This window comes from Aptenodytes forsteri, unplaced genomic scaffold (genome assembly GCF_000699145.1).
Source record: "Aptenodytes forsteri isolate BGI_AS27 unplaced genomic scaffold, ASM69914v1 Scaffold55, whole genome shotgun sequence".
In the NCBI taxonomy this organism is placed as follows: domain Eukaryota; kingdom Metazoa; phylum Chordata; class Aves; order Sphenisciformes; family Spheniscidae; genus Aptenodytes; species Aptenodytes forsteri.
In genome coordinates this window covers 11,215,888-11,242,979 of record NW_008796063.1, presented here as the reverse complement: position 1 = coordinate 11,242,979, position 27,092 = coordinate 11,215,888, and the positions used below count along the sequence as shown (strand labels likewise).

General features: G+C 50.4%; 3 protein-coding genes across 3 annotated transcripts in view; 1 reads left to right on the top strand and 2 right to left on the bottom strand.

Moving 5' to 3' along the window:
- The window catches only part of GFER (growth factor, augmenter of liver regeneration), a 16,647-nt gene extending 4,937 nt beyond the window's left edge, over positions 1-11,710 (bottom strand). Inside the window, exon 1 of the mRNA XM_009286607.1 lies at positions 11,705-11,710. Coding sequence (XP_009284882.1) covers positions 11,705-11,710 — 6 coding nt within the window. The remainder of the gene's footprint in view (positions 1-11,704) is intronic.
- A 3,939-nt stretch (positions 11,711-15,649) lies between these two features.
- On the top strand, positions 15,650-19,389 carry NOXO1 (NADPH oxidase organizer 1). Its single transcript, XM_009286606.1, has 8 exons — positions 15,650-15,696; positions 16,156-16,236; positions 16,350-16,425; positions 16,928-17,108; positions 17,377-17,570; positions 17,918-18,031; positions 18,322-18,439; positions 18,708-19,389. Exons 1-8 carry the CDS (start codon positions 15,676-15,678, stop codon positions 19,387-19,389), a joined length of 1,467 nt encoding a protein of 488 aa, XP_009284881.1. The 5' UTR covers positions 15,650-15,675.
- A 1,566-nt stretch (positions 19,390-20,955) lies between these two features.
- The window catches only part of TBL3 (transducin beta like 3), an 11,220-nt gene continuing 5,083 nt past the window's right edge, over positions 20,956-27,092 (bottom strand). The window contains exons 11-21 of the mRNA XM_009286605.1: positions 26,556-26,614; positions 25,922-26,025; positions 25,088-25,238; positions 24,713-24,943; positions 23,846-23,916; positions 23,289-23,445; positions 22,813-22,871; positions 22,213-22,316; positions 21,911-21,982; positions 21,337-21,495; positions 20,956-21,176 (exon numbers count right to left, since the gene is read on the bottom strand). Coding sequence (XP_009284880.1) covers positions 21,064-21,176; positions 21,337-21,495; positions 21,911-21,982; positions 22,213-22,316; positions 22,813-22,871; positions 23,289-23,445; positions 23,846-23,916; positions 24,713-24,943; positions 25,088-25,238; positions 25,922-26,025; positions 26,556-26,614 — 1,280 coding nt within the window. The 3' untranslated portion in view covers positions 20,956-21,063. The remainder of the gene's footprint in view (positions 21,177-21,336; positions 21,496-21,910; positions 21,983-22,212; positions 22,317-22,812; positions 22,872-23,288; positions 23,446-23,845; positions 23,917-24,712; positions 24,944-25,087; positions 25,239-25,921; positions 26,026-26,555; positions 26,615-27,092) is intronic.

Below are 27,092 nucleotides of genomic sequence, written 5' to 3'. Positions count from 1 at the left end.
GGGCGGCAGCGCGGGGGGCCGGGGCCGGGACCTCGACCTCGGGAGGGCCTCGCTGTACCCCCGGCCGGGCGCTGGCTCGAGGGACGGGGCTTTCCCCGGGTCTGGGTGAGGAGGCTCGGCCCGGGCATTCGCCGTTAACCACCACACGCGGAAGTGCGCGTTTCTGATGTCTTTTGCCAAGACAGCAGCAGGCTCTGGGTTTGAATCTTGTGTTTGAGGAGAACAGGGCGGGTTTTCCTTCACACAGCGCAGTGACATGAGCCTCCACCAGCGCTTGTCCACCTCACATTTGTGTGTGTGTGTGTGTATATTTATATATATACTGTGTGCGGCAGAGCTCGTGGCGTGGAGCAGCTCTCCTACATGCCGACGGTGGCAAAGGGCACCTCGGTGTTACCTCCAGCACAGTGATATGGTCAGCAGCGTGATTTAAAGAACAAACAAATGGGTGACTCTTCCAACTCATGCACCTGTAGCAGAACACACCCGTGTAAAATTTTACGTGTTTTAACACCTGTCACATGCTTGTAGAACTATACTGAGGAAGGATTTACTTACCTCTTTCCAAGAGCGTTTGCATGTGTTACACAAGGGCAGGTACGTCGAAAAAGTGAGCCCTCGCCTGCGGCTGGGCTGCTGGGGCGTGAAGGAGAGCCCAGGCCTTGCCCCAGCTCTTCGGTCTCGAGTGGACATTCAGCGGCTTTCCTTTTCCTCCTGTTGAGCCACAGGCTTGCAAGCACGTGAGGACGGTCACCCAGCTCCCGGGTGATGGTCCAGCACAGCATCAGCTTCGGAGCTGGGTCTCTCACCCCTCGGAAAGGTTAATTAGCTGCAGCTTGGCACTGTGCTAAAAGTGCGGATAAAACTTTTGGCCAATTCATCCTGTAGTCCGGCGGGCGTGACTGCCTGAAGCGCACCCCGCAGCCAGCCTCCGGGACACAGCGGCCTTGGGAAGTTCTTGACGGGGGTTCAGAGGATGAAGAGTCGGAGGGCAGCACAGCCTTGCGCTTTTCCTTCTTTTTGGCTTGATGCTAGAGGTTTTGAGGCCGCAGGATAAGTCTCCTACTGTGGACAATGCACTCTAGAACATGAATTTTGTATCCGCTTCCACTTTTTACCTCTTCATGTCCTGCAGGTCAAGTGAAAAAATACAATTATTTTGTTTAATGCAAACAAGTGTATGGCCGGGATGGAGGTGGACCAAAATATCATCTGAAGAAATCTTGTATTGGTTGGCTGGGATAGGTTTTTGCCTCCCCTCCCTCCTCCTCTTCCCCTTCAGGCAGCACCAGCCCTTTTCATGTCCCTTCAGGCAGTCGTGGCCTGGAACCTTTCTCCTTAGCAGCTCCTGCCCCTACAAATAGCTGTACTTCTCCACATCCTATTCCTTCCAGGCTGTTTCGTAGCCTATTTGAAATGCATCTTGAGTCCTTTGCCTGGTGTTAAGTGCTGTTGTGCCGCCAATTCTGCAAAGACACAATTTGTATGAAAGTTGCTGGAAAAATACTGCTCATTTTCAGCTGTTATCCTCTGATATATTTAACACAGCATGGTGTAAAATGTTTAGTAGGTAATGCATCATTTTAGAGAAAGGCTTCAAAGACTTGCTTTCAAAAAGATTTCAAAATTTAGTGTGCTTTACGTGGAAATGGCTGATCCGTTTCCTGGTCTGTGTAGCACTGAGCTGATGATCTGGATCTCCATCTTTGGGCCTCCTATTTACCAGTGCTCCATTTTTTTTTTAATTTGCAATTTCATGAGAACATTTCTTTGCTGATACTTGGGAGAGAGGGAGAAGAGACGTGAGTAACTGGTAGGAACTACTAAAATGGCTTTGTCTAAAGTTATAGACAACTATATATCTAAATTTCACACACGAAGGAAAGATCAAGTAGGGGAAAAGACATTCTTTATGTTTGTTTTCCTTACCCACCAATAAATATTTAAATGATATTGATAACCTCATTCTTTTTTTTTAATTCAGGAAAAAAGGTATGCTGGTATCTGGAAGAGAGACCTGGGGAATTTCCTACAGTGCTTTATTGCTCAGCCTTCAAGCAATTAAATAGTTGCAGGGATGTTTCTAAGTCAAAGCAACCTCCTTGTTCAGCTGTTAACAGTCTGTTTGCTTCCTTGTTAGTGATTTCATTTATTGAGTTAGTTAAAATACAAGCATGTTTTATTTTTATTTGAAAGGAGAAAGTTCATAACCTGGAAAGCTGTTGCTTACGGAGGGATTTGTGCTCAGTGTTGCTCCCCCTGCCCCTTTTCTGGTCGGCTGTAAGAGCAGAGCTGGCTCTTTAGGAAAAGGTGCTCTCAATTTTCTCTATTTGCCCTCATGGCCAGCATCGTCTTGTTTCAAAGCTGGCAAGGAAAAAAATGGAGAGATGCTCAGATTCAAATCAGAGCAAGGAAATCCACTTTTCCATCTCTAATTGAATCCGAGCGCAGAGCCTAATTAATCCCGTCCGAAGGAAGGAACATGACGCAGAGCAGAGGAGGGACGCGGCAGCCCTCCTTCCTGCTCCCGCTTGGACGACCCTTCTGTTATGGCCCAGCAGGAGCCTGGTGGATGCCCCGTGGAGGGTCCCGATGGGTGCTGGCGTTCAGCCACATGTCCCTTACTGGGATTGTGTGACACCGGAGCATCCCTCCAGGTCCTTGCACCACTGCCGCCCCGTCTGCTCCAAGCCCGCCCAAGGGTGCTCAGACCAGGCGGAGAAGCTGCAGCGCGGTCGGGCGACACGAGCTCGGCGGGGACGGAGCTCTGGGGCCGAAGGAACCCGCGGTGAGCCCCGGCAGGCCGGCGCGGTGCACGCTCCCACCTAGTCCTCTGGTTCTAGCGCTGTGATTTAGGAGCTGGCAGTGTGGTAGAGCCTGCTACCAAAAGAGCTCCTAACAAAGACCCCTCCTAAGAGTGGCTGCTTCCTGGGGGCAGGGAGCAAAGCACGGCTCCGTCCCGCGCTGCCCGGCCGAGGCTTCCTTGGTGCGTGGGGTGGGGGCAGGGAGCAAAGCACCGTCCCGCGCTGCCCGGCCGAGGCTTCCTTGGTGCGTGGTCCAGGCACCTGCTGACAGTGGCACCTTGCAGCGCTCCCGGGCCGGGCGCTGCGGCACCTTGCAGCGCTCCCGGGCGCGGGCGCTGCCGACAAAGCACCGATTTTTCAATTACTTATGTCTGCAAGACCAGGCTCACTGAAGTCTACTGAATAGGTGCCTCTTCCTAACAGCTGCTTAATCCGTGACTGGAATAGGGTAACGTGCAGGACAGCAATGACGGTAACTACCAGGAAGCATTAGTAAAACCTGCGCTTGAGAAAATGAAAAGGGTGTGTTTGCCTTTCTCAGAGGAAGACTGCTGTTTGATGTTCTGCTCTTGTCTTTGGCACTTGCTAAACAAGAGCTTGGGAACTGGCAGCTGACAGCAGGTGCACGGGGAAGGAAGAAGAAACGAGCTGGCAACGGAAGATAACCCGTATTTGAGGCCAGATACGCATCCCTCTGCTCACTCTCTAGCACGAGGGCGGCAGCTGGGGCCAGACACCCCCCCGGCTCTCTGAGCCCCGCTGCACCATGGCCAGAAAGTCGAGTCAGGATGGGCAAAATGCATGGCACAGGCACACCCACAGCGGGCTTCGGGCGAGGACAAAGGCCTGAGCATAAATGCAGCTCCTGAGCAAAGGAGGGGTGACCCCAAGGAGGGGAGACCCCAAGGAGGAGAGACAGCCCCGCTGCACCACGGCCAGAAAGTCGAGTCAGGATGGGCAAAATGCATGGCACAGGCACACCCACAGCGGGCTTCGGGCGAGGACAAAGGCCTGAGCATAAATGCAGCTCCTGAGCAAAGGAGGGGTGACCCCAAGGAGGGGAGACCCCAAGGAGGAGAGACACCAAGGAGGGGTGACCCCAAGGAGGCTTCACGCAGGTCTTTTCCCAGCAGTCTGACCCCAGGTTCCAGCAGGATGCGTGTGTACATACGGATATGATTATGTCTACGGAAAGGCTGCTGATTTTCAAAGATAACTGGCTTAACTAACAGAGAGAGGACAAAAAACTTGCTGCCGTCCGCACAGCCCACTTTCTAGGATGCAACAGGATTGTATGGAAATGTAATAGCCTGCAGGGCAGTGAGCCCGACTGCCTGCTGCCATGCGTTTCTCTCCATTACTGCAATAAAAAGCTAGATTTTGACCAGAGAACAAGGAATAATATTCTCAGAGCCTTCTGCTTCATTTGAGAACCTAAACACCACTGACTTTCCATTAATTTATTTAAAGTTCTTTGGAAAATTTTACCCTATACCTCTCAGGATTCTTACCATAGTTTTTGTGACGGTTTTGTAGGTAGTTCCAGCTGAATGTAACTGTTGCCTTCTCCAGGGGAATACACCAACAGGAAGCTGTCTTGTATTTACATGTAAGGATGTGAGCCTAAGTCCAATCAGTTACAAAGCCAGCATCAGGAATTAGTCATGCAGTTGGCTGTGAAATTACAGTCAACTAGGAAATAGCAGCAGAAAAAAATAATGTGTATTTCCAGGTAAGTGAATCATATTGAACAGTTTTGCTTGTGTATAACAAATGCATCACCTGCAAAATTTCCCAAGGCATGAATTTATCTCCCAATTATTAGGAAGGAGCCTGCTGCCATACTGACACACTTCACTGCCAGTGAATGGGTGAGACATCGATCTCAGTTCAGATCTGTCCAGAACTATTAAAATCTGTTCAAAACAGTCTGAGGTGTAAGGCTTCGCACAGAGTATGCCAAGGCTCTGCCTCGCTCAAATCTGGGGGTCTATACCCAGAGACTGCAGTACATTATTTTAAAGTTTGTGCCGTTTTTACGTGTGGATCCTCTTGCTGATTAAAATGAGAATTCGGAAGTAGTGGTGTATATATTTGCAATGGCAGGCATAGGGAGAAAACCAAATTATTTTCTGCAAGTAGGTACAGCCAGTCCTCTGACGCTTGTGTCGTGCTCCAGTCTGTCTCCTACATCCCAGACTCTCTCCGAGCATCTGTGGAATCAGTTAATGCATTCTGAGCACAAACACAGCAAAATTGGGCTTTTCCTTTTGTGCTCTTGAAAAATAAAGCACAAAATCTCCAGCAAGCAGCTCCTGTTCCTCTTGGCTTTGCGAAAGGAGGCTGGCCCGACTGCCCTCTGCGAACGCCAGGAGAGTTCAGGCTGGGGTCCAGCGTGGACAGGGGCTTCTGCTGCTGCTGCGGCAGAACTGACTGCACGATGGGAGCACCCTTTGTTTTAGTAAGAAGATGCTATTTGAAGTTCATTGAAAAATGTTGTAGCATGCTGTTTCCCATATGGATTTTGAGGGTCCTTCCTTATCAGAGACTCCCATTTTTGCCTCCTAAAAATTAATGACCCTGTTGCTATGAGAGCTGTGCTTTTACAATCACTTGTCCCGTACAGGACAGGTACACCTGGTGGTTTCTTTTCCTCATCTTTATGCAGCTCTCCTTGATTTTGGGGTGATTCCTTTTTCTAGAAGTATGTCAAAGCAAGCGGACAGTAGTAAGTCTCAATCAGTGGTGGAGGAAGAGATTTTTCTCAGATAACAATTGCTATGAGAATGTCTTGAATTGTTAAAAATTAAACATTAATGAAACAACAGTTCTCCTTCCACATTACTCTTCTCCCCGCCAGGCTTTTGAGTGAAGATTAAATATTGTTTTCCCTGTTTTCTGAAGGGGGCAAGGAACACAAAGGTCTTGTCTTTGCTCTGAAATAAAGGTGAACTTTTAACTTGAGCTACCAGCGCTGGTCGAAACCCCAGGAGAGATAAGGCACTTTGCATATGCTGCTTATTGATGGCAGTGGGGAATGAGGAAAGGGTAAGAATAGGATGAGCATTTCTCTGACTAATATGGGAGGAATACAACAGTCTTGTCTCTGATTAGACTTTACTATATTTATCATGAAGTAAGAATAGACTTTGCCCAAGTGAAAACAGTATTTCTACACGTTCACCAGTGCTTGCCTCGCTTGCCGTTGGCCGTGCAGCTTGTGTTGCTGGGATTTTCCCCTGACGGATTTCAGAGCGTGCGGGGCAGGCTGTGCACTGCGGAGGCACAGCCTCCTCAGGGCTTGAAACGCCTTGGAAACTCCACCCTGCCTTCCGTCTCCCTTCACATCCCGTAGCCAGGTCGCAGCATGTAAACACGCTGCGTTGGCCTCGTATCACGCAATGTACTCATCAAACACCTTTTTTTCCCTCTAGAAAATGATGCAGGAAACTTTCTCTTGCAGCTACTTAAGTTACGTTCTCATCCTTCCTGGAAGTTTTCTTCTTGAATCATGCTTTTGTCCTTTGCATAATCTTAGCAAAGCATGCCGCTTTTACAAAGGAGCTATGAAATTGTTGCAGTAAGTGCTCAGTAGACAGGGGCCTGTCCGTCGTGCCCCGGGCGGTGAGCAAACCTCCCGTGAAAGGCTGCTTTCTCCCTGGGCTGGGTGGCTGGATCCCAAGGGCATTTAAGGCAGATTTGCTCTGTTGCTTTCACCCCTCTCAGCCGGCCGGTGTGAGGTTTGAGGGAGTTTGATGCGATGCTGTGATTTTATACCAGCTGTCTGGCTGCGGCCACGCCGTCAGTGACCTGGGGGGGGCGGGGACAGGACCCCCGTGTCCTAAGCCCTGGTCTCCTCCGGGGGGGCAATAATCAGGGATGCCCCGGACACAAGTCCATCGCAGGAGATTGCAGATTAAAAAGAGTTGGGACTCGGGCTGAGGTGGGAGAGTGGCAGAGCAAAGCAGAAACAGGCAGCGGAGCAGAGAGGAGAATGAAGGTGCCCAAGGAAGCCAGCCCCTGCTGTGCCTCTCCACGTGCTGGCTCATGAAGCCACGGCGATCGCGTGCAGTTTCTTTGTGGAAAAGGCAGATCAAGGGCTTGTTAGAAAATGAGTACTGTCTTTTCCCAGCACCGCCGTAGGAGGCCTTGCTGGCTGGGACTGTTTCTAAGACAGCTCAGGTAGAAGACCCCTCCTAAGAGTGGCTGCTTCCTGGGGGCAGGGAGCAAAGCACGGCTCCGTCCCGCGCTGCCCGGCCGAGGCTTCCTTGGTGCGTGGTCCAGGCACCTGCTGACAGTGGCACCTTGCAGCGCTCCCGGGCGCGGGCGCTGCCGACAAAGCACCGATTTTTCAATTACTTATGTCTGCAAGACCAGGCTCACTGAAGTCTACTGAATAGGTGCCTCTTCCTAACAGCTGCTTAATCCGTGACTGGAATAGGGTAACGTGCAGGACAGCAATGACGGTAACTACCAGGAAGCATTAGTAAAACCTGCGCTTGAGAAAATGAAAAGGGTGTGTTTGCCTTTCTCAGAGGAAGACTGCTGTTTGATGTTCTGCTCTTGTCTTTGGCACTTGCTAAACAAGAGCTTGGGAACTGGCAGCTGACAGCAGGTGCACGGGGAAGGAAGAAGAAACGAGCTGGCAACGGAAGATAACCCGTATTTGAGGCCAGATACGCATCCCTCTGCTCACTCTCTAGCACGAGGGCGGCAGCTGGGGCCAGACACCCCCCCGGCTCTCTGAGCCCCGCTGCACCATGGCCAGAAAGTCGAGTCAGGATGGGCAAAATGCATGGCACAGGCACACCCACAGCGGGCTTCGGGCGAGGACAAAGGCCTGAGCATAAATGCAGCTCCTGAGCAAAGGAGGGGTGACCCCAAGGAGGGGAGACCCCAAGGAGGGGTGACCCCAAGGAGCTTCACGCAGACCAAGGAGGGGTGACCCCAAGGAGGCTTCACGCAGGTCTTTTCCCAGCAGTCTGACCCCAGGTTCCAGCAGGATGCGTGTGTACATACGGATATGATTATGTCTACGGAAAGGCTGCTGATTTTCAAAGATAACTGGCTTAACTAACAGAGAGAGGACAAAAAACTTGCTGCCGTCCGCACAGCCCACTTTCTAGGATGCAACAGGATTGTATGGAAATGTAATAGCCTGCAGGGCAGTGAGCCCGACTGCCTGCTGCCATGCGTTTCTCTCCATTACTGCAATAAAAAGCTAGATTTTGACCAGAGAACAAGGAATAATATTCTCAGAGCCTTCTGCTTCATTTGAGAACCTAAACACCACTGACTTTCCATTAATTTATTTAAAGTTCTTTGGAAAATTTTACCCTATACCTCTCAGGATTCTTACCATAGTTTTTGTGACGGTTTTGTAGGTAGTTCCAGCTGAATGTAACTGTTGCCTTCTCCAGGGGAATACACCAACAGGAAGCTGTCTTGTATTTACATGTAAGGATGTGAGCCTAAGTCCAATCAGTTACAAAGCCAGCATCAGGAATTAGTCATGCAGTTGGCTGTGAAATTACAGTCAACTAGGAAATAGCAGCAGAAAAAAATAATGTGTATTTCCAGGTAAGTGAATCATATTGAACAGTTTTGCTTGTGTATAACAAATGCATCACCTGCAAAATTTCCCAAGGCATGAATTTATCTCCCAATTATTAGGAAGGAGCCTGCTGCCATACTGACACACTTCACTGCCAGTGAATGGGTGAGACATCGATCTCAGTTCAGATCTGTCCAGAACTATTAAAATCTGTTCAAAACAGTCTGAGGTGTAAGGCTTCGCACAGAGTATGCCAAGGCTCTGCCTCGCTCAAATCTGGGGGTCTATACCCAGAGACTGCAGTACATTATTTTAAAGTTTGTGCCGTTTTTACGTGTGGATCCTCTTGCTGATTAAAATGAGAATTCGGAAGTAGTGGTGTATATATTTGCAATGGCAGGCATAGGGAGAAAACCAAATTATTTTCTGCAAGTAGGTACAGCCAGTCCTCTGACGCTTGTGTCGTGCTCCAGTCTGTCTCCTACATCCCAGACTCTCTCCGAGCATCTGTGGAATCAGTTAATGCATTCTGAGCACAAACACAGCAAAATTGGGCTTTTCCTTTTGTGCTCTTGAAAAATAAAGCACAAAATCTCCAGCAAGCAGCTCCTGTTCCTCTTGGCTTTGCGAAAGGAGGCTGGCCCGACTGCCCTCTGCGAACGCCAGGAGAGTTCAGGCTGGGGTCCGGCGTGGACAGGGGCTTCTGCTGCTGCTGCGGCAGAACTGACTGCACGATGGGAGCACCCTTTGTTTTAGTAAGAAGATGCTATTTGAAGTTCATTGAAAAATGTTGTAGCATGCTGTTTCCCATATGGATTTTGAGGGTCCTTCCTTATCAGAGACTCCCATTTTTGCCTCCTAAAAATTAATGACCCTGTTGCTATGAGAGCTGTGCTTTTACAATCACTTGTCCTGTACAGGACAGGTACACCTGGTGGTTTCTTTTCCTCATCTTTATGCAGCTCTCCTTGATTTTGGGGTGATTCCTTTTTCTAGAAGTATGTCAAAGCAAGCGGACAGTAGTAAGTCTCAATCAGTGGTGGAGGAAGAGATTTTTCTCAGATAACAATTGCTATGAGAATGTCTTGAATTGTTAAAAATTAAACATTAATGAAACAACAGTTCTCCTTCCACATTACTCTTCTCCCCGCCAGGCTTTTGAGTGAAGATTAAATATTGTTTTCCCTGTTTTCTGAAGGGGGCAAGGAACACAAAGGTCTTGTCTTTGCTCTGAAATAAAGGTGAACTTTTAACTTGAGCTACCAGCGCTGGTCGAAACCCCAGGAGAGATAAGGCACTTTGCATATGCTGCTTATTGATGGCAGTGGGGAATGAGGAAAGGGTAAGAATAGGATGAGCATTTCTCTGACTAATATGGGAGGAATACAACAGTCTTGTCTCTGATTAGACTTTACTATATTTATCATGAAGTAAGAATAGACTTTGCCCAAGTGAAAACAGTATTTCTACACGTTCACCAGTGCTTGCCTCGCTTGCCGTTGGCCGTGCAGCTTGTGTTGCTGGGATTTTCCCCTGACGGATTTCGGAGCGTGCGGGGCAGGCTGTGCACTGCGGAGGCACAGCCTCCTCAGGGCTTGAAACGCCTTGGAAACTCCACCCTGCCTTCCGTCTCCCTTCACATCCCGTAGCCAGGTCGCAGCATGTAAACACGCTGCGTTGGCCTCGTATCACGCAATGTACTCATCAAACACCTTTTTTTCCCTCTAGAAAATGATGCAGGAAACTTTCTCTTGCAGCTACTTAAGTTACGTTCTCATCCTTCCTGGAAGTTTTCTTCTTGAATCATGCTTTTGTCCTTTGCATAATCTTAGCAAAGCATGCCGCTTTTACAAAGGAGCTATGAAATTGTTGCAGTAAGTGCTCAGTAGACAGGGGCCTGTCCGTCGTGCCCCGGGCGGTGAGCAAACCTCCCGTGAAAGGCTGCTTTCTCCCTGGGCTGGGTGGCTGGATCCCAAGGGCATTTAAGGCAGATTTGCTCTGTTGCTTTCACCCCTCTCAGCCGGCCGGTGTGAGGTTTGAGGGAGTTTGATGCGATGCTGTGATTTTATACCAGCTGTCTGGCTGCGGCCACGCCGTCAGTGACCTGGGGGGGGCGGGGACAGGACCCCCGTGTCCTAAGCCCTGGTCTCCTCCGGGGGGGCAATAATCAGGGATGCCCCGGACACAAGTCCATCGCAGGAGATTGCAGATTAAAAAGAGTTGGGACTCGGGCTGAGGTGGGAGAGTGGCAGAGCAAAGCAGAAACAGGCAGCGGAGCAGAGAGGAGAATGAAGGTGCCCAAGGAAGCCAGCCCCTGCTGTGCCTCTCCACGTGCTGGCTCATGAAGCCACGGCGATCGCGTGCAGTTTCTTTGTGGAAAAGGCAGATCAAGGGCTTGTTAGAAAATGAGTACTGTCTTTTCCCAGCACCGCCGTAGGAGGCCTTGCTGGCTGGGACTGTTTCTAAGACAGCTCAGGTAGCAGCACTGCAAAATTACTTTTTCTTCCTTCCAACAAACGCTGCCTTACCAGCCTGAGCCGGTGGAGAACAGAGAAACACACTCAGCCTTCACGCATCTTTGGTCTCTGTTGCAGGAGGAAACTGTTATAAGCTGCAGCAATTCGCTGTGATCCAAATGGAAACGCGGCTTGCAGGTATTGCAAAATGCATTCTTGGCGCTGTGCAGATACTGCAAGTTCATCCCCTGGAAAGGAAGGTCCTGCACACAGCCCCGGTGCAGATACCTACTGTCCGGCTCCTGCTATTGTGCATACAGTGCCAGTTACCACGGCTCTTCGTGCTCGAGCCCTGTTTATCGCAAAGTAAATCTGCCTATGAGTAGTTAGTGAACCCCTGCATTGAAGGTGGACGTGCATCTTCTGAAGCTCCTGCAATGCAGCCGCTTCTGGGGTGGAGAAGTGCCGCGCTGCTGCGTGTGCTCAAAGTATTTCTGAATCGGGTTCATCTGGCCACTGAAAAATGCTTCAGTGCCTGCAGCAGCTGCTGAAATTAGGAGGAAATGAAATACCTTCTTCTGGATTAGATATTGCAAAATCTCTCATCCCAGCCTGTGTGAAAGTTCAGCTGCTTCCTTTGTTTATGAGGTGAAGGATATTTTTGTCAACTCCAGTGTTTGATATATTTTTTTTTATTTTTAAATAAGTGTCTGTTTCTCTATTTATTGGAAGTCTAAAACCTCTTTGTACTCTTAAAATCAGCTTTTAGCAGCTGGGCTTTTCATTAAAGGTGCTGATAGGTCATGTCTTATCGCAGGTGACCTTCAAGAACAGTAAAGGGCAGGTTTTGATCCTGAAGGTGATGGTGGGAAAAGATGAAGCTCTCCTACCGGCATCGTTCCAGGCGAGGGCCCCCCGCGGCGCCTTTCCATATCTCTTTCTTGCAGCCGCACTATCTCAACGGTGGTTTGGGGACTTTTTCTCTCTTTGCCTTTCCCTGGTCAGTGAGTCTAACCAGCAGCAGTTCCTCCTGTGCTGGGCATAGAAAGAGAAATGCATGATAGAGGGTCCCACACATCTGCAGCCATGAGACGTACAGGTCACTAACCAGCCCGGACCTGACTTCTGTACGTGGTGAAGGATGTCCATGACATGGCTCCTTCTCTTTTTGGTGTGTGTGCATTTGTGACAAGGCCATTGCTTGTTAGATGTTGAAAATGGCTGCGGTGGAGCTGGTGAAGAGCTGCCTTTGGCTACCCCCGACGGCTCAAAGTCTACTTCTGGCTCTCGTCGGACGCAGTGAAGGATTGGTCCAGGCACTTGTCCCACCTAGGCTGCTCTACTCTGGTTAAACACACCGGATTAAATTATTCCTGATCTGTACTGAAATGAAAGGAAAACCAGACCCTCAGGGTTTTTTTGTCATGGACATTTTATACTCAGTGGAGGGAAGCTGGTCTCGTAATGGAAATAGCAGAGGGGGCAGCCCGGGCGGCCAAGGGGACTCCCTGAAGGTACTTCATGATGTACCCTGTCCTTCGGACCGTGGGCTCTTTTGGGGCAGGGACTCTGATGTGACTCCCCATGACTACACCTTAGTCGCTTTCTGTGACACAAACGATATTTCATATACCCAGAGGAGGTGTTTTATGGTGGTAGCCATGTTCCTCGAGTAGCAGGAGGCAGAGCTCCACCTTTGCGAGGCGTGCGTGGCTTTCTTGAAGCAGGCTGCAAAACGCCTGCAGTTATTATGGAGGAAAACTTGTCTTTCCTCAGTCTTATCAAAGCTGGACAGTCTGCTCCTATGTATTACTTGTTAATTTATGATCTCTTTTGTACCTTGTGAAACGACTGAAGAAAAAAGTAACTGCTGTCCTCAAAAACTATGTCGATAAATACTGATGATGAAATAGCTGCGCCCAGCGATACTTGCGTAGTTTTACTTTTTCCGGGCAGACCTCTCTGATCCTTCAGTTAATAATTACACATAAGAAGGTACCAATTTATGGCAGGATGATATGGAAGTAGTAGAAGATGCAAAGTAAACTTGACAATGTCAGGAAAACAATGTTTTGTTTTGTTTTTTTATAAGTGTGCTCAAACGTATCCAGCAAAGAAGTGGAATTAATGGCCTCTTCTCCTCAGTTATCCACCCTTCCCAACAGAAATGGCCCTGACCTGTCAGGGCTTTGCGAAGGAGGTGCAGTAACGCTGTGGAGGAGCGCTTGTGCTGATCCAGAGGCAATCTGGCACGGCCCTTCCTTCGGCTTCGCGGATGGCATCACTTTAGACTAATATGACGTGACTCATTAGATCAGTCTCTTGAGCAGACAGTCTCTTGACATCAAACTTGGCACCAACAAGGCAACGATACTGCTATAACAACTGCAGAGCCTTGAACTGAGCTCTCTGGGATGACACCAGAAAGGGTGTTACCTCCGAGTAGTGCCTGGCCATTCTCCCCCACCTCTGTTCTGCCTTGCAGTGACCTTTTTTGTTTCTGCGATACGCTTTCTCAAGAACTAATTATCGAGTCTTGAGTAGTTTTGCTCATACCTTGCTTTATCCGAGATCCGTGTCGCCAGCCAATCTTCCCCAGAAACTGGCTCTCCAACCGCATGGCTGGCTCTTCAGCCACGTAGTTTCACCTTCTTGTTGTAAAATTTCATTATATGTTTTCCACTCCCCACCCCACTTCTGCTTGAATTCCCTGAGAATGGCGAAATACGTCAAAGCCTTTGGAACTAGGAATTGCCAAAACCAAGGCTGTTTCCTACTCTTCTTGTGTCCGCCAACACCCGCAGTGCCTGCCGACCTGGAGCAACGTGCTGTCTGAACCTCCCCTGGCCGTCTCCTCTGCATACAGAGATTGCAGCTCCTCTGAGATCTTAATTGTCTTTGGCTTCTCCCATTCAGGGTAAACATGTTTAAACCTTTACGGTAATACGTCGTGGTTTGTGTCTGCTCTGAGACGGGAAACCAATCAAGTGTGCTTTGTTGAGAGTCTTGCTTCCAGCTTTTCCGAGAGCCACGTAACAGAGCCGTGTAAAGGTGAGCTTGGCCCCGGCTTGGCTGCCAAGGAGATGCCTGTGAGGGTGAGTGTGATGACAGGGAGTCGCCACGGGTTTTGCCACCGCAGAGACCGGTAGCTTCCAGGTAAGCACGGTCGTAAAGAATAAACTCGCTGGATGAAGTGATTTCCTCTCTCTCCATAAAACCCCTACTTTTTGAACCAGGTAGATTTAACAGCACGTGCTTTTGACGGACCCTCTGTGAACAGAAGATGGAGGGTCCGATTCCGGGGCTGTTGAGGGCAGCGAGCTGCTTTGCCTCGCCTTTCCGCAGGGCAGCTCCGTCTGGCTTCATGAGCCAGGAAGTGCCCCGGACGTGCCATCGAAGGGGTTTTCCCACCAAACCTGCGCACGGGACCAAAGCGCGCTCTGTATGACTTTCCCTTCCCGACGGAGGACAGATACCCAGCAGCAACAGATGGAACTGCAACGAAAACACTTCCTTTGTCCCCAGGAACTGCCATCCTGCTGTGCAGGAGCCGCCTCATGTGCTCACGAAACACAAACCAAGGCCCTACTCACCGTATTTGCTGGCCATCCAGAAGGAATCTTGTTTGGCTTCCTAGTCACATTCTGAGGGGGTTTTCTGGTAGATGAAAAATCACCTGCAGCTGTTGCTGAGGCTTTTGAGACACCAGGTGTAACTGGAAAATGAAAGGGGAGGCAGGGCTGAGCCTCTCAATTTGGGCTCCAATAATGGTAATGATTCAATTTAGGCTTCATCAAAGAAGAGGAGGAGGGAGGACGGAGAAGGCGGTTTGATCACACGGATGCCCATCAGCCAAGTCATAACCTGAGGCATGCTAAAGGCAGCAGTTCAGTGAAAGGACAGGCTTTCCAGGGCTGTAATTACTGGTCCTGCAGTGCCTCCGGGCAGCGGGGAGCTGGTCCACGGGAAGAGCTGCTGGTCGCCCTGGGTGGCTATGGACACCCGGCTTGATGCGGGACAGAGCACGAGGCACTTGGAGCTGAGTCTACATTGCATATTTACACCTGAGAAGCTTTGGGACTTTTTAAGTTACACCCTGGGGGGTGTGTTTGTTCATCCTTCGCTCCGGCAACGTTGGCATCAGCATCTCCCATTAATTTCTGAGAGAATGCAAACGTTGAGATAGCTACCAGAAATCCCTGTGAAGTCAAGTATCTTAGCAGATGGGACAAAGCAGTAAAGAAAAGAGATTTGTAACAGCTGGCACACGTCAAGTCGTCCCTAATTCGTACTTTACAACAAGCCATGTTCTTAATCGCTTTTTGGGACCGGTGTGAGCGCAGCCCAGGCTGCAGGCAGCTCCGACAGGCACGTCCGTGCAATATAGCCACAAACACAACACGTCCATCCCTGGAAAGGTACTTCAGCTCACAGCACGTGTTGCCGCCCCAGTGACATCCCTGACACCCAGGGGTGGTAGACGGAGCCAGCTGCAGGGTCAGGCTCACTTACCAGCATTATTCTAGTAAGGATGTGATAAGATTAGATGCTTCTCCTCCCCAGCTCTCTGAACTATGCCCCTGCCACCTGCACCCGGGAGTATTTGCATGTTAAAAGCAAGGGGGCAGGTGAGAGGCATGCGGTAGTTTGCCACATTACGGAATTTCTGCCAGCGTTACTGGGCGGAGGAGGAAGCGCGGGAACGCCTGCGCCCTGCCTTCTGCTCCAGCATATTTAACCACGGGAGTCGTGCCCGGAGCTGCATCTCCGCTCAGCCTCCAGCTGCCCTGGGGAGGGAGGAGCAGGCTTGGGGAAGATGAGCTGCGGCAGGTACCCAGTGGACGTGAAGGCTGTAGGCTTGATGCAATGCAGAAAGCAGAAGGTACTTTAATCTTTTTTTGGTTGGACTTTTTTTTTTTTCTCCTTAAATATTTACAAATTGGGAAACTAGAGGGCTTTTTGACTTACTCTTACAGGGGTGTACTTGCTCATTTCCCCGCAGTGTTGGGATTAGAGCCTTGTGATCTAGGACAGGGGTCTTGGACTCATTTTTTAATGGTCTTAATATCATAAGAAAACGGTTATCTTGGATTCTGCTGCCTTTCTGTTCACAGTGTCATAAATTTCTTCCGGTTTTAACAGTTATTACCCATTTGGGGCCCTAAAATTAAGGAAATATTTTTGTAGGTCTAATGTTTAATTTAGTTTTTAAATGTGACAGTCTTGCAGCCTAAAGCCGAACTAAGCCACAGGTCCTGGCAAATGCTGATTGCTTGAAAGCATCCAATATTGAACATTGTAATTAAAAAAAATGCACTTCTTCTCCCTTTTATTTTTCCAGAACTACATGATGTTTGTGTCTTGGTCAGATCAGAACAACATTCTCATCTACCGGACATTTGAAGAGTTCAAGAGATTCCATGTAAGCGACTATTTCCTTGAAAATAGGATTCCCGTCCTGGGGAGGGGGGAAGGAGCCCAGCCGTGTGTCGGGGCCGCCAAGCATCACTATTCTCTCCTCCTCCTCGCTTTTAGAAAGAGCTGAAGAGGAAATTCCCCATCGAGAGCGGCTCACTCGGGAGATCTGACCGGACAATACCCAGGTTTAAAGGTAAGGAGAACAAATCTCTGATGGACCAACAAACACGATAGAGCTGTCGGGGACAGTCGTAACTGACGACACAGACTTCAGCCTCTGAGTCTGGCCTTCCTCTGGAACAGATTAACAGCTCGCTCCTGCTCGTGGCACGGTACTGCTGGGTTACGTCAACGTGCTTGCGTCTACTACTGACTTAAAATAACCCAGAAAGGTTATTTTTTTTAATAGATAATTGCACTTGGTAAATTAATATTACACTTTAAATATTGGCCCAGAGCTCCTTGTAACATTTACCTGTGAACAAAGATAAATTTTAGATATTCAAAAATTGTATCAGGAGCTATTAAAATGGTAGGGAGGCAGAGGCAGCTTCTGTCTCGGCTTCTTGCCGTTCGGGCTTGTGCGGGGAAGGGTGGTAGGTGAGGGGACCCCCGTGTTCAGGCGAAAGATGCTGCTCTCAAGGCGTCCAGATCTGTTGTTGTCTTACGCCAACTTTGCTCTTGTTATTTTAAAGATGCAAATGTGAAGTGGAGGAAGAGTGGGAAGCTGAACAGGTGCCTGGAGATACTGAAACTCCTGGAAACTTACTCCCAGGAGCTGCTGAAAACGGATGCTAAAATCTCCCAGGGTGAAGATGTGATTCAGTTTTTCAAGGCGCAGACCCAAGACCTAGATCCCTCCTTTCCTGAAAACAGGTATGAAATCATATTTGTGTTTTTTGTTTGTATGTGTCTTCGTGAAACAGAAATGTTATAGAATACGGGTAGAAGGGGAACAACAGTTACGTACTGGGGCAGCTGAGCAGGGAAGTTCTACTGAATGCTTTAACTAAAGCATGTTTATGTCGTTTCTGACGCCTAAGCTTTTCTTGGCCTACTGCGTAGATAATTTTACCAAAATCAATACTAAACTCAACCTTCCACGTGAGTTTTCGGTAAACTGATTTTAAACTTTACTTTTCAGTGTTGTGATCATGCCATCAGAAATTGGAGGGGAAAAGAAAAACCAGCCGCGGCAGCAGCTCGCCTCTATTACACACCCCCAGGCATCCCAGAGCTACCGATGCATAGAAACCTTTGAAACCAAAGACACAAAGAACAAGGCTTTCAAAGTCGCTAAGAAGGAAATTGTTGAAGTGTTAATGAAGGACATGACTGGTAGGTGCGACAGGGATTCTTCAGTTTCAGGGATGGATGGTGTAGATCGATTCATCGCTTGGCAAACGCCGAGTCGGTCACATCACGGGTGCGGGGGGGTGTTTGTACGTGTGGTGCGCTTGCCCAGGAAAGAACAAAGTGTCAGCAGGGCCTCGGCCAGGCTCTGAGCTGCTCTGCAGAATGTCCCTGCTGTCTCTTGCGGCAGAGCAGCCTCTACCCAGGGATTATGGTCATCTGTCTACTTGCAGGCTGTTAAAAACCTTTTTTTTTTTTTTTTTTTTTTTTTTTTTTTGACGCTTGATAAAAACTTTTTTTTTTTTTTTTTTTTTTTTTTCTGTCTGCTGCAGGATGGTGGCTGGTGGAAAACGCAGACAAGCAGATAGCCTGGTTCCCAGCCTCGTACCTGGAAGACGTTGACGTCCACAAGGACATCCAGAATGCCTTGAGCTCAAAGGAGGAGGGTAAGTCTGCTTCTGGCTCCCAGGGACGCCACGTTCCTCCTGCAGAAAATGAGTTCTGTAAAAACCCCACCACTTCAACCATTGCTTGGAGTCCCTGCCTGGGTCTCCGGAGCTCTGACTCTTCTGATCAGCTCTGCCATCGGCTGTGGGTCTCTGAGCAAATCAGTCACTTACAGGGACACTTGTCACGCAAGCTCTCGCTTGCTCCCCGGGGCTGCTGAGCTGGTCGGTCACAGGGATGGAGGCATTTTCTCCGCAAGGCAAAAACGACCTCCCCCTTCTCTCTGCAGGCAGCCTGTACTTTGTCATGCGGGCCTACGAGTCTCAGAAGGCAGACGAGCTCTCGCTGAACAACGGTGTCGTTGTGGAGGTGGTCAGGAAATCTGACGATGGCTGGTGGCTGATCCGGTAAGGAGGCTTTTCCGATGCTCTCGTTTCCCGAGGGAGCCGGTTACCTGCTGCAGGTGCTTCTCGCCTGCTCTTCCCCAAGGGGGGTGCAGAGGAGCTCCCCCTGAGTTGACTGCCCTTGGCTAGGGACGGTTTCCCCTTCCTCATGCCCCGTGTACAGCATTGGGCCGAGTCCTCACCTGCTTCTCTCGGGTGCCCTGCTCCCTCCCCTCGGTCTGAGCTGGGAGAAGGGCTCTCTTCAGTGTCGCTTTCCATCCTTCCCCTTCAGATACAACGGCCGTACTGGCTACATGCCCTCCATGTGCCTCCAACCCTACAAGAATCCTCACCACAAGCTCCAGACCATCATAAGCTGCGGGCTCAACGTCTCCACCCCGAACCTCTGCTCCTCCCTGACGGCTCCCCAGCCCCAGGGTGAGGCCGCGGGACAGCGCAGGGTGCAGGCTTGCTCTTTCCTTGAAGAGGGGACTGAAGAGGACGTGAGCTCTCTGAGAAGCAGATCAAGGTCTCTGCCCAGGGCCAGCTCCACCCCGGACCTGGAGTCAGACAGCTCGTCCCTCAGCTTGGGGAGCAGCAGTGAGCGGGACGGCCGGCTGAGCTGGAAGCCTGACTTGTCAAGATCTCTGCCTGAAGTCGAGCAGGCCAGGAGCTCTCCCCTGGGGCATGCCAGGAGCTCTCCCCTGGGGCATGCCTTGGCCACATGCAGCAGCAAGTCTCCACACCTCACCCACAAGGACAGGAACGATTCTGGCTTTGTGGAGTCATCTGCAGCTGACCTAAGTCACTCCCTCACGGACCCAGACTTGGCCGCTTGTGTCCCCAAGGTGCCCGTGCGCCCCTCAGCCCATGAGATCCTCCAGAAGTGCAGCACCGTCACAAAACGAGCCGTGCAGCAGTCTGCCTCCCGGCCGGCCCTCCAGGCTCTGCTCCCTCTCCCGAGCATGCACTAGTGCCCCCGGGGCGGGGGGCACAGACCCGGCCCTGGGCCGGCACCACGACCGAGAGCCAGGCACCCTCCTCGCCGAAGTGCCGCAGGAGCCGAGGGCAGCGGCGCGGGGAGCGTCAGGGCTTGGCACTGTCGCTTTCCAAGGACACGGTTAGATCCCGACAGAACACGCATGCGAACATTGCTTCCCTGGGTAACACCGATTCGTGCCGCAGCTTGCGCAGGGAGGCCGGGGGGCCAGGAGGGGCTTTACCGGAGTCAGCGGGAGAGGATTTAGTGGTTTAACTCATCAGGGGAGTCAGGGAAGCTGCGGATCTGGCAGCTCCTGTGTCAGTTAGAGGTCACTTCGGAGTCAGTTAATTCTCCCTCAGGCGGGTATTGATCCTGCAATGTAGCATGCGAAAATTTCACAATCGTTCTTGCACTATTCCCCGCGCCGGGGCTAGCCGGCAGAGCGCGGCAGCCACCCGGGAGAGCAGGAGGGAAACCCGGGCAGAGCAAGTGGCTTAGAGTCACCCAAGAAATCCAGAGCTACAATTACTGGTGGTGCGTAGGGATGGGATGGTGCAGCCGCGTGTGAATGTCACTTACCCGAACCCCCTATTTTATATATTTTTTTTAAACTCTTTGCTTTTTGGTGGGTTTTGGGTTTTTTTTTTTTAAGTTAGATCAACTCGGGTAGCGGAGAACCGGCCATCAAATACATGAATTGGCTGGATCCGCTGAATGGCTGCAAGAACAAAAAAACCCGTTGGCCAGGAACCTCATCCCCGACTGTTCCCGACAGCGATGTCTGTGCAGGCACAGAAACAACGAGGGCCGTAGCGCAGCTCGTTTCCCAGCCGGGTAAGGGGGCCAGAGCTCTGTTATGAACAGAACATTCCCCTTTCGAGGGGGTGTGACAGTTACTGAAACTTACCCCGATTCTCATCCTGAAGTCATTTGCTAGAATTGAGTTAGAAAAATAGTTATAGGAAAACTTAACACTTTTATATAGATTGCTAACTTTAATTTTAGTTGTTCTCCCAGGTATTGGTTAACTTTTTTGGAAACAAGCAATTTAACCAACCTGTGAGGTGTTTGCGTTGTTCTAAATCTTACACATTTTTGTCTCTGAAATAAAATACATGTAAATACCTATGAAGACCGCTTGGGGGTTTTTTTATACTTTAAAACTTTGCTAGCTGGGGAATTAGAACTGCGCTTATCTCCCTCCCGGGCGCCAACATTCGGGGCGGGCGCAGGCGAGAGCCCTGCCTTGGCCCAGGCTGCGTTTTGCCCAAGCAAAGAAAACATCCGATGACACCGCACTGATCGAGACGCGCTGCCTAGCTGGGCTTTGGGATACGACACGACATGGCCAGCAGCGTCTCCCAACTCCGTAAAGCCTTTGAATCCCCAGTAGAGCAACTGCTTGTTCGGAGCCAGGTTCTGCCTTTTCTCCAAACCAAGCGCTGTCCGAGGGTCCGGGCCTGAAAAGGCAAAGGGAAACCACAGCTTGGCCAAAGGAACGACGCCTTCCCCTCACTAAGCCCCAAGGAGCCTGAATGCTGGACTCGTTTTAGAAACTCAAACTTTAAAAATTTATTATAAAATACAGGAACGGTCCAGCTGCCGTCCCCTGTGGGGAAGCAGTTCAGGCTCTCCCCTCCGGAAAGGGGAACTGGTGGGAGGAGGGTCACGGAGTCGCGTCTTCCTGCTGGGCCGCATCAGCCAGCCTCATGTTTTGCCACATGAAATCAATGAACATGGAGGCCTGTAGCAATCGGCTCAGCCTCTGAAAATGGCGCTCTGCAAAGAGAGAAAGCCAGTGGTTAGCATCGCAGGAGAGAAAGCTCACCAGAAGGGGGTGCAAAACCCTCTCTTCTCTTTAGACCAAGGCAAACGGGGAATATTCACAACACAGGAGGAGACCCTCAGGCTCACAGCCCGTCCCTGCAGCGTGACGCACCGGTGTAAGGCAGCAGGGACTCCACGGCAGCTTTAATGCCCGAGTACTGCAGGAGGCTGTCCGGTGCTTCGTGCTTCAGGAGGGTTTCAATGACAGCTTGGGCCTCGTGGCAGTTTCGAGAGTTCGTATTCCACGTCACCAAGAATGTTAACACCGCCTCTAGGGAGGAAGGGAATTTGTACACGCCGGCTGTGCCACGGGCGCTGGCGTGCGGGAGACGCCAAGTTAGAAAGCGTCTCTTCCGTCTTACAGAGCGGTTCAGCTCCCACACGCCGTGACCGATGAGCCCGGAGGGGCAGAACGACTGTGCACAGAACCGCTTCTTGAGCCGTCACAGGGACGTCCTAAGCGAGGGGGTGGAACGGCCAGGCAAAGCCCCTCTCACGAGCTCAGAGTGGCGCCACGAGCAGCACCAGAACAGAGCAGCTGGCCCTGGGCAGCAGTCCTGCTCCCGGGTGGTGGGAGCTCAGCGGTAAACGCTGAGTCTAGGGAGATTCTTCTCCTTTTAATTTCAGTTGAGAAAACAAGCCCCTAACCCGAAAGGTTTTGGCACTTCAACCGTGTTGCAACAAACCTTTCTGATCCTTCCGGAGCCGAACAACGTTCTCTTCCAGGTGCTTCCTCCCGTCAGTTTCCTTGAGGATGGCTGCGGAAAAGAGAAATGAAGAGTCCGTGCAAGAGTCCGGCCCGTGGGCTGCGAGCAGGGAGACCACTTGTTATCTGGGGTGATTCCACTGAGGAAAAGGGGAGTCATAAGAGAAAGGGAAAACTGAGGCTTTCAGACAATTAGACTTTGAAGTCTTCGTCTGCCTGGAAGAGATGTTCTGGAAAGCAGAGAGGGCAGAAAAATGCCCTCAGAGCACAAGGTGGACTCACCTTTGACCACCATCAACACTGTGTGCGGGCGATCCAGAGAGATTGCCAACCCCAAAGCTTTGAGGTATCTTTTCTCATGAAGCAGGTTGGAAAGCTCCTGCTCTCTGGAAAACAAATCAGGGTCACGAGAGAGAGACAAATATTTGGTTAGTGGAAAAAGACGCTGTACAGAAAGTAGCAGATTTGGCAATAAGAGCGTGCGGAGATTTAACGCCAAGAAGTTAATGCTGCTTGCCAATGAATGCCTCAGTGCCCTCATTGTGCAGGTAATTACGCTGGCACGTTCAAGGGCTCCCTGAACTATTCAGTGCTGGCTGAAGCAGGAGAAAGTGAAAGTGGGTCTCGGCGGTTTGACTTTGCTTATCTCAGCAGTGCACGAACATGAAACCAGTCAATTGTCACGCTGACAGTATTGCAGCAAGGCTCTGCAGGAACTAAAGATAAAGTACAAGGCAGAAGAGACTACTGTGCCTTGACAGCCTCTAAACGGCTGAACGATGTAATATTCGGGTTAGATGGAGCTGGGTGGCTGTAGGCGTGGGCAGTTTCACTGGACAGCGTTCGCCTTTCACAGCTCATTACTGCACAGGATCAACTTACTTCATGATCTGCTCCTCCTGTTTAGCTTGCGCCTCTTTCTCTTCAGTTTCAGTGACGTCCTATAAAAATCCAGAATATAACTTTGTCAAATCTTGCTTTAATAGAGACAAATTTTTATTCAGCCATCAAGTGATTAGGAGACCAGTTTCTGCAGCAAGATCTCTAGGTCAAGTAATTTAAGTGTTAAATCCAGCAACGCGCAACTTCCCTCCAAAGCACCTTTAGAACGCCACTGGGCAGGCCGCTGGGGCCCATCTGCTGTTCCTTTGACATCATCAACTGGGGAAACACAGTATGGCCAAAAAAAAAAATAACCCCAAACCCCAAGATACGCCTTACTGACCCAATTTCAAAGTGCGGAAGGTGAGGAGGTGCCGTGCTGGAACAGTGAGGAACAAGCCACTGGGATCCCGAGCTCTCCACTGCGTTCTCATTACCAACCCAGAGAGGGGACACAGGAAGACGCCGTACCGTACCTTCCACAGCGTGATGCAGGAGTCACTGGATGCTGTCACCACCATATCGTCTTGCTTGTTAGAGTGAAGACCCCAGATTTTATCCTCGTGACCATCCAACGTTTTCACGCACTCATTTGTTTTAATTGTCCAGAGTTTTAAGAGACCGTCAGAACCGCTTTTGGAAGAGAAAGAAACGTAACAAAAAGAATCACTGGATAGATCCATTCTCGCTCTGCCCCACCTTAAATCTCAGATGAACTTGTCCCATTCCAATGCCTTTCAAACAGGAGCAGAATTAACCAAAAATGTCCAGGGTGAGATGCACCCTTAGCTCTGCCTGTCACTGACCCAGCAACCTCACGGCAGCTAACTGGAATCCACAGCGTAACCGGAGGGGAGGAAGGTAAGTTAGCCCCTGCAGAAAGCTTGGCATAAACACGGCATCTTCCTATCAGTCTTTCCAAAACTACATCCCTTGCACAAGACTCTTCCGTCTTGCTGCTGGTATCAGCTAAGAGATTTCTTTTCCGATTAGTTTTGGCATCTTCCCCTGGGCTCCCGGTGTAGGCACTTACCTGCTGAGCAGTTGTGTTCCTCGGCTTACAAAAATGATCTTCAGTACAGAGGCGTCGTGACCTTCGAAGGTCTGGAAAACAGCAAGGAAGCTCAAAAGCGTCAGAGTTGTTGCCGGCCCTTTCAAGAGAGTCCTCTTTCAAGAGGATAACATTTACTCCTAAAGCCCAAATAGCTACGTTCCAAAAGGCAGCCTCTATCCTCGGGACTTTTACTGTAGAGGTTGAAAGGGCAGTAGGAAATTACTTGTGTCCCTCATAGCGTTGCTTCAAACCACCTGCTTGCCTAAAACTTGTAGCCCAAGGTCGCGTTGCAAACGGTCTGAACGGCGAGGCCAGCTGCGCAGGCCACCTCCCCAGACGGTTGATTCCCCTGCCACCGCATGAAGCGCCCACCCAGTGAGGTAACGCTGCTGGGCAGAACACGGCACAGAGTGGCAACTGCCTCCTCATTGTCTTAGCGAGACACTACTGGACTGGAAAGGTAGTTCTTCTATGAAGAGTGAGTCTGAAACTTAAACTTGTGTGGTTTTCCTTCATGGCCACAGCTGCGTCAGGCAAAGCCAGCTTCCTTTCAATAGCGTCAATGTGCTTTTCCCCTACGATCAACCACGCCGCGCATCGGTTAGCTAGAAAAGAAAGGTCACTTGAGCGCTGGGCAGACGCTCTTCTCCTGGAGCTTCGCATGCAGCTCGCAGATCCAAGATCCTGGAGGACAAGGCTAGACCTGGAGAGCTCTTCCTTCAGCGTGGCCACACTGCTACATCGCGGCTGCACTCTAACTAGCACATGCTTTTCTAAAGCAGCCTTAATCAATCCCCGTACCGCGCAAGGGTTGCTAGAGCAAGGGGCAGTCTGAGTTCTCATTACCTTCAGACAGCTGAAGTCCCGAAGACCCCAAAGCTTCAGGGTCCCATCCGCTGAAGAGGTGGCCAAGACCTGATCCACTGGGGAGAACTGCACACACCAGATTCCACGCTTATGTCCAGCGAAGACACCCAGCAAAGAGCAATCAGAACAGGACCACAGCTTGGCCAGCCGATCCTGCGAGCCTGTGGCGATGAGCTTGTCATTCGGGGAAACTGTCACGCTGTTTATGTCCTAGAGAAGTCACGCAAGTACAGAGGGCGCAAAGAAGTTTAAGTCTTCGCTCTTGCTGTCGGACAGGTAATAAATGTAGGGCACAATGCAGGAGAGGAAGATTTAAGTATTAAAAGCACGTTCTAACGTAAGGTGGAGCTTTACCTTGTCATGGCCCCTCTCAGTCACTTTGGCATGAAGGGTTTCTGGACTGGAGATCAAGGCTGCTTTTGCTTTGGAAGTGAGGGATTCCGGGATATTCCAGATCTTGATTGTGCAGTCCTGGCTGCTGGTTACTATGAAGCTTTCTTTCAGTCTGAAAGGAATAAAAAAGTCAAGCGTAAGGAAGCAAAACAGTGGCTTCCCCTGCACAGAAAAAAAGGCCTTCTCCTCCCCTACCGGGATCTACACAGAGTCAGTCGCTCTGCCGGGGTGTGAAACAGAGTGCTTTTATGGTTTTTCATTTTACTTAGGTCCCTGGGATAGCCTCCAGCAGTTCAGACATCAGGCAAGAGCACTGCTAGCTCTCTTCATTTACAAAGGTATATCGCAGCTCTTCAACAGGCAAGCTGGGCTTCCAGCCCGTTAGGCAGCACGAAGAACAAGCTGGGCTTCCAGCCCGTTAGGCAGCATGAAGAAAGGAGAAGAGCTGATAAACAGACATGCTATTCAAGCAAGCGCCTTCACAGACACCTTCCCTTCGCTCCCCAACCCTCCTCTCCAGATCGCTCAAGCTTTATCTGGCAACTTATCCAGCTGCTGCTCTTCAAGGCAAACGAGAGCTAAGGCTGGCAAAGAAATGCAAACTTCACAGCTTATGGACGGACAGATGTGCACGCAAAAAGAACTCGTCCTTCCTTCAAACTCAGAGCACCATGACAAGCTGGGACCAAGAATGAGAAACAGAGGCAGGCATCCGCCAAAACATTCACCCCGAGGAGCAGCAAAGCAGCCATGACTCGTGCTTGCAAAGGTAAACCCCTGTCCGATTTTTATTACCTTGAGCAAGAGACAGCGCCTACCCCATGCGCGTGACCCAACCCTTGGGCAACACAGATGACCCTTCCGTCTTTGTTCATCCGCCAGACTCGAAGGCTTTTGTCCTGTAATGGGAGAGGACAGAAGCCGCTGTGCTTTTCTGACAAGTGAGCGGTTCCCCATGCATTCACCACATCCGTGAGCCTGACTGTTCGCTCCTTTTCAAGCTTGAACCTGCATTTGTCAGGGCAGGTGAGGGCAGACGCAGCCGAGCAGGGTGCGCCGCAGTCTGGGATTCCAGCGTGGAGGTTTATTTCTGGGTGTATCAGGGCAGTTGGCACCTTGTCTTCCAACGCGTTTTTGGCACGCAGCTCCCCATCGGTCTCACACCAATGACATCTCTGAACTCTAATGCAAGAGCAAGACGCTTGGAGAATGAGACATCTCCTTTCGGGCTAACACACAATCAATCGCGTTTCCCCGGGGACAACGTTAAAAAGGGATAGTGGAAGAACCTTATATTTGGGGGATGCAGCAGACAGGAATTCCGCCTGAAGAAAATCCCCTTCTGGATCACCGAAAAGGAATACGACAACTCTGCCCATAAAGATCACTAGAAACGAAGAGTTTCATTAAGTGAAGAAAACTAACGCACCTTAGCACAGCTGACGAACATCAGGCCTTTTCTGAAGACGTCCAAAGCAAGAACTGTTTCTAAACAAAAGAAGAAAAAACAGCTGGATGCAAAGTAACACTGAAATCGGACAACAGAAATGCGTGAATGAATGAGTCCCCCGCTTACTGACCAGGGGACGGGTTTGGGACACTCGGGAACGAATCCACACCCGGAGTGACTGGCTGCTCACGGCACTGGTGCGAGTCTGCCGCTTGCAGCCACAAAACTGCATCCAGGGCTCGCACTCACACACCTACGTCTTTAGCTCCAATTTAAATTGATCTCACTGCTAGTGAAAGGGACTGAACTGACAGGCCTGGAAAAAGAAAACTAGCGTTTGCAAAATCAGGACAGCATAATATACGCTTTCGCCACACAACTCCAAAACCTGTCGTGATGCTGCTCCAGAGGGAGCTCAAGGACCCCACTCTCCACGCAAGCGCTGTGAGAGAAGCTGGATGAAGGAATACTTGCACATCTCACCCCCCCCCCCCCGCCAGAGACAACCCCTCCCCC